Raw genomic sequence first — 13,477 nt, 5'->3', positions numbered from 1 at the left:
TCCATCCATCCATCCATCCATCATCCATCATCCATCATCCATCCATCCATCCATCATCCATCCATCCATCCACCCATCATCCATCCATCCACCCATCATCCATCATCCATCATCCATCCATCCATTGTCACGGTTTCTGGGTTTTGGTGGGTGTTTTGATTATGATCTTGGTTTTTGTCATGTTTAGTTTGGTGTTCTTGGATTATAGTTATGTTCATGCTTTCAGTTTTGTCATGTTTGGTTTTTTCCCTCTTGTTTTCCTGTGATTTCTGTTCTGCCTCATTAGATCACCTGGCCTGATTAGTCATCCACTTCACCTGTGTCTTGTTACTCCCTCTGTGTATAAGTACTCCCGGTTTTCAGTTATCCCTGGTCAGATCCTTATATGTGGTTCATTCCCCTGTTGTGCGTGGTTCCCTGTTCTGTGTTCTCTGGATTAAACCTTGTCACCAGCACAGTTCTGCCTCCTGCCTTGACTGCCTGCATTTGGGTCCTCACCTCCACCTCCGCCCGCCACTCATGACAGAAGGATCTGACCACAACCAGACCCAGCAGGTTTGATGGCTTGTTATCAGTATTACGGTTCTGAGGGTGCTGACTGGTTCCCTATGGTGGGGGAGCCAGACCCGTGGTTTCCTGATCCTCCTCCTACAAGGTCCAGGAGGAGGAGGACGTCCAGGAACCGGGGGCGACAGCCCCTCGAGATCATGACATCGAGCGAACTGGTGGGACTTCTTCTGGGACTGGACACTGAGCCAGAGCCGTTGGACTGTCCCGAGTGGTCGCCTTTCTCGAGGGGGTCTCGGGCCGAGACGCTCCTCACCCTGCTCGAGTTCCTGTTGCTGAGGGGGTCTCGGGTCGAGACGCTCCTCACCCTGCTCGAGTTCCTGTTGCCGAGGGGGTCTCGGGTCGAGACGCTCCTCACCCTGCTCGAGTTCCTGTTCCAGAGGGGGTCTCGGGTCGAGACGCTCCTTACCCGCTACTGGTGCCCGACCCAGAGATCCAGTCTGCCCGTCCGCCGCCAGAGATCCAGTCTGCCCGTCCGCCGCCAGAGATCCAGTCTGCCCGTCCTCCAGAGCTTTGGTCCAAGCCTGCTCAGCCTCCGGTGATCCGGTCCGAGCCTGCTCAGCCTCCGGTGATCCGGTCTGCCTGTCCTCCAGAGCTCTGGCCCGGGCCTGCTCAGCCTCCGGTGATCCGGTTTGCCTGTCCTCCAGAGCTCTGGCCCGGGCCTGCTCAGCCTCCGGTGATCCGGTTTGCCTGTCCTCCAGAGCTCTGGCCCGGGCCTGCTCAGCCTCCGGTGATCTGGTCTGCCTGTCCTCCAGAGCGCCGGTCCAGGCCTGCCCGTCCGCCTGGAGACCTGTCTGCGCAGCCTCCTGGTCGTCTGCCGGAGGTTCTGCCCCGGTCCGTCCGGCCCCCTGGCCGGCCGCCTGACCTGTTCCTGCTGTCTGCACAGCCTCCGGGTCGTCCGCCGGAGGTTCTGCCCCGGTCCGTCCGGCCCCCTGGCCGGCCGCCTGAACTGATCCTGCTGTCTGCACAGCCTCCGGGTCGTCCGCTGGAGGTTCTGCCCAGGTCCGTCTGGCCCCCTGGCCGGCCTCCTGATCTGATCCTACCGTCTGTTCAGCCTCCAGGTGGCCCCCCCTGAACTTTGTCAGTGGGCCTGTCTTGCTTTGTACTGCCATAAATAATACCGGTGTCCACATGCAGGCTGAATAAATGGAAAACTGTTCCCCAAAAACAACATTTCTGTCCGTCTGCAGCCTGATGAAGACTACATGGATCTTTCTGGGGACTGTTGCAGAAAAGTTCTAATGAGATGAGATCACAGCAGAACTTTGGGATTTAAATGAAAGTTTTAGAGGAAGTTTCCATCTGTGTAGCGTAGTGATGGCATTTAGGTGCAGCTGCTGATCCAACATCATTACCTTGTTTTTAATGAGTCCATCCTGGTAGAACCAGATATCACTCTGAGGCTCAACCTCTGGCGCCGCCACCACCCGACCCGACTTCATCTCCTCCACCCCGCCCTGGACAGACAGGAAGTGACCGCTTTCCTTGTTCCTCACACGGAAAAAATGTCGCTTCTGCTGGACAAAAAAGAATAGTGTCAGAGCTCAGAGGATCATCATGGCATCAGTTTGAGGGATTAGCTTCAGTTCCAGAGTTTAGGAAGTTTAATAGGGTTGGTTCTGAAACTGATTCAGGACCATTCAGTGTTCCTGAACATCTGGAAATACCCAACTCTTCTTTTTCTTCCTGCTGCCTTTCAGTAAAATAACCTGTCTTTATTCAGACTCTTTAACTTAAACTGTTTCATTATTCTGGGTAGAATCATCTGAAGTTATTCCATTTATGGACTCCTCGGGTTTAATCTTTATCGGACTCCTTAGGAGCTCAGGACGGTCGTCATGGAAACGGGGCAGATGGATCTGCTGCTGTGAGGTTTACAGAACCTCTTTAAAATAATCAAGAATTTTTTGTTAAACGTAAACCTAAACATCATCATCATTGGCCATGATGCATTGTAGGTAGTTTAGACAGTGGAGCAGGACTGGTTAACCAACCTGTCTGATGGGGTACATGGAGCCAATCACATGCAGAGAGCTGAACTTGGGCCAGTTGGTAATTTCAATGGGTTCCAGTAGGAATTGGCGTCCCCTGTAGTTACTGTGTTCACACAACACCCAACTACAAAAAAAGATGGACACAGTTACAGGAGAGTATCATACACACACATGCACACACACGTGCACAAACACAGACCAGCCGCTGTTGACCCGGACAGACAGGACATGGTTGTTGAAACCGTCCTGGACCAGATTGAGGACCTCGGAGTTGGTGGTGATCTCCCTGCCCTCCAGACCTTCCAAGCTGAACAGAGAGATGGAAGGAACCGAGAACATCTGCAGCCACACAGAGAGATGGAGGTTCAAGACCAGCCGGACAGAGTTTTACCTGAACATCATGACAGCCTCCTCACCACTGAAACCAGCCGGATGGAGCGGATGCTGCAGCTGGGGGAGCAGCCCATACTGGTTAAACTGGGGTAGTCTCCCTCAGATAAGACATACAAGTTCCCAGAGAAGTGTTTGTCTTCATAGAGCACCCAGCTGGAACCAGACAATCATCATCATCAAGATCATCTTTTCTTCTTCTGCCTTGTCATCCTCTTGTCACCCTCCCAGCTGTTTTACTGGTTTTTACTGGTTGCTCACCTTCCTCCTGCCACGCGACACGACCTGCTCAGGAACGTGTCCAACAGCTCCTCCTGGTGCCGGCTGACGATGTGACACTCACCCTGGAAGTTGGGCTCAGAGTAAAGGATGATCTGAAGCAACCAGGAAGGAAAAGATAAACTATTTTAAAAAACTTTTTTCTTTTCAGTACTGAATCAGATTTTCTCTTGAAATTTCTTTCTCTTGGATTATACAGACCAGAAATAATGTTGATGGTTACAGCAGATTTGTAACAAAAATGTTTTACAACAGAGACACTGCAAAAATTGTAGCTAGAAGCTGAATGTTTGTTGTTTTTTTTAGCCTGTCCTGTCCAGCATCCTAACATACAGAACGGTGGACTGGGTGCCATATTTTGCTTGACAGATTTGCTCTACCAGGGGAGACATGTTATATACATGTTATATACATGGCTGCTGTTGTTTTTTTTATTATTTTTATTGTATTTTCTTTAGTCTTTACATGTCAGTGCTGAACCTGACAGGGAGATAGAGGAAGAGAGAAAAAACAGGAGAAAAGAACAGGATTAAAATGTGTAAATAACAGTACACTGATTGTTACTATTTTACACTTTTTACATTGTATATTTTTACTCATCATGCTTTTATTTTCTTTTAAGGTTTATTCTCTTCAAGTACATGATCTGTTAAAAGTTCACTACGAGGGTAAGATGACCTTTATCTGCTCCTTCCTCAGACCCTTAGACTGGTTCTGGTGGAGACACAACTATGTGAGGTTGTTTTGGCGCCAGCTCTTGGAGTTGTGTGTCCACCCAAGGTCTTCAGGAAGGAGGATTCTTTCTACAGAAATGTAGAACTATTGTTTTGCCTCTTGTCTCCCCAGAGTCTCTCTCAACTTCACGTGAGTCGGGACGACCACACTCAATTACTTGCAAGTAATTCTGTATTCAATAATTCTCCTGTAATAAACTTTTTATAATTTTACTCATTCAGACTCTTGGTAATTTTTTCTGCAACAACAAGCCGGCACCGAACCTCCACCCTCCGCAGCCCCGAGCGCGTCCCAGGACACGAGGGAGTAGGAAGACCCCCGGCCCCTTGCCTGAGTTTTGGGTGCATGAGTGTGGGCTATTTATAATGCTATTAAAACTGGAAGGAGCCATGAGATGGTGGTGGGTCCCACTGATGCCAGGCAGCAGGACCCCCTCAGGGCTCCCTCAGTGTGTGTAAGTGTGTGTGTTATGTGTGTAGTGCAGTACTGTTCAATGTGGTAGTGTCTAACGTGTAAATAAAATTGGGGGAGAGGGGTCACAAAGGGAGAGGATGGAGGAAGGGCCACCTCGGTGGCTCCTGTCTGCCCACCCACAGCCCATGTGCCCGTCCCCCCGAGGCCCTAAATGTATATTGATGTCTAGGTTGTGATTAAAATCTAGTGGGGCAGGCAGTCACAGGGGTCTTCCGGGGCATCCCGCAATGGGGACCCCTCAACCAAACCCACCGCCTCCACCCGCCCCACAGAGCCCTATGTGTGGTGTGTATGATGTGGGGTGGCGGGGGAGGAGAGGGGCTCGGGCAGGGGCACAACCGGGAGAGAGATCTCGCTTCCAGACAGCCAACTCCTCAGCTGGCCACTGTAGGCACCCCTGCTGGGTGGTGTTGCTAGAAGTTGTTTGTCATAGGTAGAATCTGTGTGTTGTAGCTAGAAGCTGGGTGTTGTTACTAGAAGCTCGGTGTTGTAGATAGAAGTTGGGTGTTGTTATTAGAAGCTGGGTGTTGTAGAAAGAAGTTGGGTGTTGTTATTAGAAGCTGGGTGTCGTAGCCAGAAGCTGGGTGTTGTTGCTAGAAGCTGGGTGTTGTTGCTAGAAGCATGGCATTGTAGTTAGAAGTTGGGTGTTGTTGCAAGAAGCTGGACATTGTAGCTAGAAATTGGATGTTGTAGCCTGAAGTTGGGTGTTGTAGCTAGAAGCTGGGCATTGTTACTAGAAGCTGGGTGTTGTAGATAGAAGCTGGGTGTTGTTACTAGAAGCTGGGTGTCGTAGCCAGAAGCTGGGTGTTGTTGCTAGAAGCTGGGTGTTGTAGTTAGAAGCTGGATGTTGTAGCTAGAAGCTGGGTGTTGTTGCTAGAGGCTGGGTGTTGTAGTTAGAAGCTGGATGTTGTAGCTAGAAGCTGGGTGTTGTAGCTAGAAGCTGGGTGTTGTTGCTAGAAGCTGGGTGTTGTTGCTAGAAGCTGGGTGTTGTAGCTAGAAGCATGGCATTGTAGTTAGAAGTTGGGTGTTGTTGCAAGAAGTTGGACATTGTAGCTAGAAATTGGATGTTGTAGCCTGAAGTTGGGTGTTGTAGCTAGAAGATGGGTGTTGCTAGAAGCTGGAGGTTTTAACTAGAAGCTGGGTGTTGCTTGAAGTTGAGTGTTGTTGCTAGTAGCTGGGTGTTATAGTTAGAAGCTGGATGTTGTAGCTAGCAGCTGGGTGTCATAACTAGAAGCTGGGTGTTGTAGCTAGAAGCTGGGTGTTGTAGATAGAAGCTGGGTGTTGTAGATAGAAGCTGGGTGTTGTAGTTAGAAGCTGGGTGTTGTAGATAGAAGCTGGGTGTTGTAGTTAGAAGCTGGGTGTTGTAGTTAGAAGCTGGGTGTTGTAGATAGAAGCATGGCATTGTAGTTAGAAGCTGGGTGTTGTAGTTAGAAGCTGGATATTGTAGGTAGAAATTGGGTGTTGTAGATAGAAGCTGGGTGTTGTAGTTAGAAGCTGGGTGTTGTAGATAGAAGCTGGGTGTTGTAGATAGAAGCTGGGTGTTGTAGGTAGAAATTGGGTGTTGTAGTTAGAAATTGGGTGTTGTAGCTAGAAACTGGGTGTTGCAGCTAGAAGCTGGATGTTAAAGCACCTAAATAATACTAAATGTGAAAGATGGAATCTCAGGTGTTCCTGGTGGATCTGGAAGCTCAATGAACAGGAAAAATAAAAACTTGTGCAAAAACTCGACATCAGAACAAGATTATGAGGACAACAGAATTAGATCACCTTGTGACATCACTCACCCTGTTTCTGGAGCTCAACGTGTCTGATGGAGCCTGAAACACAAGAAAGTCCCATGAAACCATCTGAAGTCCTGCAAAAGCAGAACTCTGAAGATCCAATCAGTCCTCACCAGTAGGATGGGCTGAGCCGAGCAGATCCGGGTGTCCTGAGAGCCCCAGTCAGCACAGGTGTTATAGAAACCTTTCTCCAGGATGTACTGGTTCCCAGAGAAGTCCACATGAGAGTAAGCTATCCATCTGTGGAGAGGGAGAACATCTACCTGAGGACCACCATACACCTAAACCTTACTAAGGCAGACTAGAGACAGAATAACTTACGCCCCGCTGAGCACATGGATGGAGCGGGTAGAGGTTTTATACCCATACAGCTCCACGTCTGGAATGGCCTCTGTCACCTCAAAGGTGTTCTCCTCCAGCAGTCCTTCCTCTTCCTCAGGCTGCTCGAACATCACCATCAGCGGGTCCGTCAGGTCCTAAATGATCAGGAATTCAATTTAACTTCTGCACACCGAGTCCGATGTCACGGCCATCTTCTGGTTGGTGTTTCCTGTCTGCACCAAGAGCTCCAACCAGCTGTGGTCCGACTCGCCAGCTTCCTCCTACATGCAAATTTATGGGGTAGGGGCCCCAAAGCTGAAAGTTCAGTCTCATCTTAAGAGATTTAAAGCCCTCACCTTTATTCTTCATATGTTTAAAAATAAATATAGGATTTAAGAGTAAAATAAGCCCAAATGATAAGCTACAGTTGGTGTTTTTATGGCATTATAACCAGATAACTGCTAACCAAAGAACCAGAAAACCAGAGAACCCGATAAATGATTTCACTAAAACTGTCACGCAGAAAGTGACGTCCACCGACCAGGACAACTGGAAAGATTGATAGGTATCCATCATTTCCATCAGTGAGGAAATAGATAAAAAAAAATGGTGTGGTGGCATCAAAACTATTTTTTTCTTGTGATGCAGAACAACAAAGAGAAAAAGAAGGATGAAAGACAGTCATCTGTGGAGAGAAGCTCCTCCAAGCTAAAGCTGATTAAAAATGATTGAAGATCATTACGTCGCCAGCTGGACCAGCAGTTAGCATTCATCGGTGAAATGTCCCGACATATTTCATATGATGGAACAGGGCCGGACTGGGACAAAAAACCAGACCGGGAGAAGTTCACTCACTCAGGCCACCCCTACTCATATACTGCACACACATGCTCACACTGCTATGTGCACAACCACAACTCCATGGACCCACATAGAGGTGAGTAATCATCAAAAGCCTGTTAGTCTACTTCACATTCAAATTCACATTCTGAAAATTCAGAACATTCATCAACAGCTAGTTCCAAAGATCTCATACAATCCATCACCAATATTTCCCTCTCTGCCTCCTTCCCTCTCCCTTTCTGCTTTTACTCTTCCCACCATCTCTGCCATTTCCGAACTAATAAGAAAATCCAAATCATCCACATGTCGATTAGACCCCCTCCCAACCGTCCTTGTCAAAGCATCTGCGTCCTCACTGGCACCTCTAATTACCCACATCATTCACTCCTCCCTCACCACTGGACTGGTTCCCTCACTGTTAAAAACAGCTGCCATCACCCCTATACTTAAGAAACCTGGTTTGGATCCCAACAATCTCAACAACCTCCGTCCCATTTCCAATCTCCCATTTATTTCAAAAATCCTGGAAAAAGCAGTTGCCTCTCAGCTCCAAGCCCATTTATCCCACAACAATCTGTATGAGCATTTTCAATCTGGTTTCCGTCCACTCCATAGCACCGAATCCGCATTACTTAAAATCACTAATGACCTCCTCCTGGCAGCTGATTCTGGTCTCTTCTCTATTCTCATCCTCCTTGATCTGAGTGCGGCCTTTGACACCCTTTCCCACTCCATCCTTCTGGATAGACTCTCCTCCATCGGCATCACTCACACCCCCCTCAGCTGGTTCAAATCATACCTCTCCGGCCGCACTCAGTTCATCCAGTTGAAAACATTTACCTCCCAGTCATTTCCAGTCACCACTGGTGTGCCCCAGGGCTCTGTCCTTGGGCCCCTGCTGTTCCTCATCTACCTCCTCCCCCTCGGTTATATATTTTTAGAAAACACCGCATACATTTTCATTGCTATGCGGATGACACCCAGCTCTACCTCTCCACCAAGCCGAACTCTGCCCTCCCACCGTCTTCCCTCACAGATTGTCTTCAAGAGATTAAATCCTGGTTCACCTCAAATTTTCCTAAACAGCAGCAAAACAGAAATTTTACTAGTAGGCACCAAATCCACTCTCTCCAAATCTGATAGTTTCTGCATTCCCATTGATGATTCTTCCATTTCCCCCTCCCCTCAGGTAAAGAGTCTGGGTGTCATCCTTGACAGCACTCTGTCTTTCACATCACATATCAATAACATAACCCGGTCAGCATATTTTCACCTTCGCAATATCAACTGCCTCCGCCCCTCCCTCACCCCTCACACCGCCGCCATACTCGTTCACAGTCTTGTCACCTCCCGTCTCGACTACTGTAACTCCCTTCTGTTCGGTCTTCCCCAAAAAGCTCTTCATAAACTTCAACTGGTTCAGAATGCAGCAGCCCGGGTCATCACAAGAACCGCCTCCACCCATCACATTACTCCTGTTCTGCAGCAGCTCCACTGGCTCCCCGTCACCTACCGCATCCACTACAAAATCCTGCTGTTCACTTACAAGGCCATCCATCACCTCGCTCCTCCCTACCTTTCCGATCTCCTCCATGTCTCCATACCAGTCCGTTCCCTCAGATCCTCCTCCTCCATCCACCTCATCGTCCCCCCAGCCCGCCTTGTTACCATGGGGAGCAGAGCTTTCAGCTGCTCTGCTCCTCATCTCTGGAACTCCCTCCCCCCAGACCTCCGTAACTCTGATTCTATACAACTGTTCAAATCCAAACTCAAAACACATCTGTTCAAACTGGCATACTCACTGTAATATTTCACACTGCTTTTATTATTGTTTTATGAATCCTTTTTAATTTATTAATGTATTTATTGATTTGTTTTATTCTTGTGTTTTATCCTGGAAGGTGACCTTGAGTGTCTAGAAAGGCGCCAACAAATAAAATGTATTATTATTATTATTATTAAATCAAATTTATATTTAACGGCCATGAACACAAAACTAAAAGCCACCAGTCCAGTGCTTTTCAGTTTCTCCCATAAGTAGATCACAAAACCTGTACAGTTGAAGTAAGTACTTCCTACACTACTTACACAATTAATATCAAACACTTTTACTGTGTACTTTTCAGTAATATAATGTCAAACTCCCTTACAGACAGCAAAAAGAAGCACTATCGTCTAAATCTGAGGTATATATGTATACATAAAACGGCCTATAAGACAGACAGATGCTGCATCTCAAAATCCAGAAGTAGTCGTGTTTTGGTTTTAAGATTATCGAGGCTTTAATATTGACTCTGCGGAACTTTTAATTGGTTTATAAACTGACATTTACTGTTAAATGCATCCCGTGTATTTGTGGGACTGAGTGAGGGAATCGGCCGTAATTTACAAAAGCTTTCCAGGGCTGTTCCACACTCGAGAGGCGGCTGGTTTGACCACGGACACGCGAGAGGCGACTGGTTTGACCACGGACACGCGAGAGGCGGCTGGTCTGACCACGGACACGCGAGAGGCGGCTGGTTTGACCACGGACACGCGAGAGGCGGCTGGTTTGACCACGGACACGCGAGAGGCGGCTGGTTTGCCGGCAGTTGACATCTTGTGTTGATTAGTTCTGGGGTTGAAAATAAAACTTGACTGATGATATTTTCAATTTATCACCAATTGGTGAAGGTGAAAACTGACGAACACAAATCATTTCATTGGTGGGCGGGTGCCAGTTTCTGCAGACCAATCAGCTGCACCGATGTAGTTCTTTTTTACTTTTTATTCTTTTCTTTTTTTTTCCAGGCCACCGTGAAAAGTCCCGCTGCTCCAGACTAGGCCGGGCTTGGGATGGAACAGAAGCCTCTGCTGCACGCAGGTCGGGTGAAGCTGGCATGGACTGCTGTCTCTTCCCAGTTAGGACTTGGAGCTAAATTCGAAAGGGTTCTTTATTTTGTTCCCGCCATAATTTTGTAGCGGTTTATTTAGTTTACAGTGTTTCAGTGTGATTTTGTTAATAAAGACAAAAGAATTTGTACATTAAACAGAATGTGTGTGACTGAGTTATGTAGCTTCAGTTTCGGTAAGCATTTTGCTGCGTGGGTGGGGGGCAACAATCCTGCTTTACCCAGGACACCTGCTGGCCTAGGGCCGGCTCTGCTTCACAAATTTGTTGCAGCTCATCCCGGACTGGTTTGCAAGACGGCGTCAGTCAGCCCCGCCTAGTCCCGGCAGTCTTTCCCTTTGTGTGTGATTCCACGACTGTGAAATACAAATAAAATGTATGTATTTCTTCTCGGCTGCCACGAGCGGATCGTTGATCAGAGCGGATCGTTGATCGGAGCGGATTGTTGATCGGAAGTGGTATTTGCCTCATGGTAAATGAGGGTAGAGTTACAAAAATCAAAGTGACTGGACTAAGTGGGCGTGGTTACATGACATGATGGGCGGAGTTACATCACTTTGTGGGCGGGGTCACTGCTGATGTTGTCCAGCTTTCTTGTGAATAGACAATTTCCCATCAGCTCTGTGAACTTACAGCTTGGATGATCCTGATGGAGCGCAGCTCTGCGTCGCAGCCCCCCCACACCCTCCAGTCTTGGTAGTCCCCCTCCTCCAGCAGGTACTGGTGGCCCCTGAAGCCCTCCTTTTCATAGCCCACCCAGCTGCAGCAGACAGAAGTCATCAGTTCCTCTGAGATCAGTAATCTGACATGTTTTGCCGAGGACCAGAACTCACATTCCTCCCAGAACCTTCAGGGAACCCACGTTGTACATGAAGGTGGTCTGCTGCCTGTCGATTCTGGTCATGAAGTCCCTCATGTTGGAGGTGATGGTCCTGGCTTTACCGGAGAAGTATGGCTTGTCGTAGATCACAATCTGGAGATTATGAGGAAGAATCAGGAAGTGTTGGTGACGCATTGATCATGTGACCGTGAGATGAACTTCCTCCTCACCTTCGGCTCATTCATGTTTTCCACTCGAGGTTCTCCCTGTGACAGAGAACACAGTCAGATCAGATGTTTCACACCAAAAGTCCCAAGCAGAATGAAAACTTCCATCTTCTCACCACTTTCAGTGGATGCAGCGACCCCACGTAGGGCTGCTCTACCCCCCAGGCTGCTGGGTTGGAGTACCCCCCCACCTCCAGGACCTGCGGGACGCCCTGGAAAAAAGGCTGCCCAAAGACGAGCCATCTGAAAGAAGAGAAGAGCAGAGTGAAAAACAGCTTTCAGCAGAAGATGTTTCCTCTGAGATCTTCACTCACAGGCCGGCGTTGATGATGATGGAGTTGGCCTTCACAGGGAGTCCAAAGATCCTGGCGTCCTCTGAAGTGTCCCTGAAGATCACCTTCTTTCCCTCTGCATTCTCCTCTGGGAAAAGACTGATCTCTGGAACGCTGTAATCCTGAGGAACAACAGACAGATGGTGGAACTTTTCTCTGTTTATCTCATTTTGTGTTTTTTTTTACTCCGATTACCATCTCAGACTCTTTAAGTTAACAACACCTGAGTCGACACAGACTTGGGTCGGGAAAACCATTGCCAGATTGCTGAAACGTATCTTGAAGACTTCTCCTACCAGTGGGTGTTGAGAAGCCAAATAGCCAGGCTCACTCCAGTTCTATCAGGCTGTTATTCTCCCGTATTTATCCTGAATCAAGTGGCTTCTCCATTCCTGGTAAGTGCCCAGAGTCTCTATCAAGGTGCCCTGGACTTTGGGCTGGAGACTCTGGTATCAGCTGGTGGCTGGTGCCCTCATCGTTCTGGATCTCCTTCAACAAAATTTGTCGGCATAATCGAGGGTCTCAATTACTGGATTATCCGAGCAAGTTGTTGGATCTCCCTGCTGGTAGGAGTTGTTAAAACGGGGATTGGTGGCTAATCTGGAGGCCTTCAAATAAGTCAACTAGCCCTACAGCTGCTAGCCACCGTTAGCAACACTGTTTTACATGTAAGAAAGTTTCTTTTGCTTATTTTTACAGTCAACCGACAATGAATCTCTGTCAAAATCTTTATTTAGGGGGGAAATGCCTTTTTCTTAGTTTTACTTTTATTATCCGGCAATTTTCGGCCAAACCCAGGCCCCCCAATGAATATAACTGGTACCCCAAAGATCTTAGACCCAGATCTAGCCTGTGAATTAGTCATATAAATGTTTGGAGCTTGTTACCTAAGTTAGACTTAATTAAAATACATATCCTAGTTCTGTCTGAGGCTGAACAAACAAACAGTTCCAGATAAAGATATTTTTATTTCTTTTTCGTTAAGGTCACCATAGAAAAGGGGGAGATGTAGCCATTTATATAATAAACCTCTAGCCACCCTCCTGTCCTCTGTCCCTTCAAAAGCACTTTGAACTTCTTGCTCTTCCTTGAATTCTCCAAACTTGGATCCCGTCTTTTTGAAACTGATGCAGATTTTATTGCTGAGTCGCTGTCCTACATTTTCAATATAAAATGAATAAATGAAAGCAGGCTGAGTGGGGTTCGGGGGGGGGTTATAGGAGATGTATGTGACGTCTCACCCGGACTGCTCTGCGAACAGATCCAATGATGAATTTCTGGGTCGGCGTCGCCTCCTCCTCGCTTCTCTCTCTGGTCCCGTCTGGTCCTGTTCCTGAAGCTGCTCTTCAGGCGGTCCGAATGGACAGGTGAGCTCGATGTCCCCTTCGTCCAGGGCGACCTTCTTCCCCTTAAAGTTCGGTTTCTCATACAGAACCCACCTGAAGAAAACAGAACCTGAGAGAGGTCACAGAATGGAAACAGTCCTGGTGGTTCTTCATACCGACCATATCTGGTTTAACTTTACACATGATCTGGTTCTGGACAAATCGGTTCCGGTTAGTCAGAGTTGTGTACCAACCTGCCATGGGCGTGAAAACTATGACTGGAATTCATCTGGATTAAACCAACTTCCAGAGAACCAAAGCCAGGAATGTTCTCAAAACCAGACTCATGTTGGTGGAATAATAAGAGCTCAACTTCCATCAACCAGCTGATAGAAACCAGAAGTTTCTTCCTTCATTTCCCACATTCAGCAAGTTTCAAGACTGACAGGGATGACCACCGTCCTGTAGGTGGAGGGATGCAGCGTCACCTGGACAGGTG

The 13,477-nt window shown here is 47.8% G+C and overlaps 1 protein-coding gene across 1 annotated transcript in view; it reads right to left on the bottom strand.

Moving 5' to 3' along the window:
• The window catches only part of crybg2 (crystallin beta-gamma domain containing 2), a 102,247-nt gene that overhangs the window by 10,674 nt on the left and 78,096 nt on the right, over positions 1–13,477 (bottom strand). The window contains exons 9-23 of the mRNA XM_042011453.1: positions 12,895–13,092; positions 12,693–12,777; positions 11,636–11,775; positions 11,438–11,564; positions 11,325–11,360; positions 11,108–11,247; positions 10,908–11,034; positions 6,542–6,696; positions 6,334–6,460; positions 6,224–6,256; positions 3,213–3,325; positions 2,978–3,107; positions 2,761–2,900; positions 2,562–2,685; positions 1,923–2,081 (exon numbers count right to left, since the gene is read on the bottom strand). Of these exons, the coding sequence (XP_041867387.1) occupies positions 1,923–2,081; positions 2,562–2,685; positions 2,761–2,900; positions 2,978–3,107; positions 3,213–3,325; positions 6,224–6,256; positions 6,334–6,460; positions 6,542–6,696; positions 10,908–11,034; positions 11,108–11,247; positions 11,325–11,360; positions 11,438–11,564; positions 11,636–11,775; positions 12,693–12,777; positions 12,895–13,092 (1,834 nt within the window). The remainder of the gene's footprint in view (positions 1–1,922; positions 2,082–2,561; positions 2,686–2,760; positions 2,901–2,977; positions 3,108–3,212; positions 3,326–6,223; positions 6,257–6,333; positions 6,461–6,541; positions 6,697–10,907; positions 11,035–11,107; positions 11,248–11,324; positions 11,361–11,437; positions 11,565–11,635; positions 11,776–12,692; positions 12,778–12,894; positions 13,093–13,477) is intronic.

The sequence above is a fragment of the Melanotaenia boesemani genome, chromosome 17, assembly GCF_017639745.1.
Source record: "Melanotaenia boesemani isolate fMelBoe1 chromosome 17, fMelBoe1.pri, whole genome shotgun sequence".
Lineage (NCBI taxonomy): Eukaryota > Metazoa > Chordata > Actinopteri > Atheriniformes > Melanotaeniidae > Melanotaenia > Melanotaenia boesemani.
Note: the sequence above shows the minus strand (reverse complement) of the source record. Positions and strands in the feature narration are given on the sequence as shown.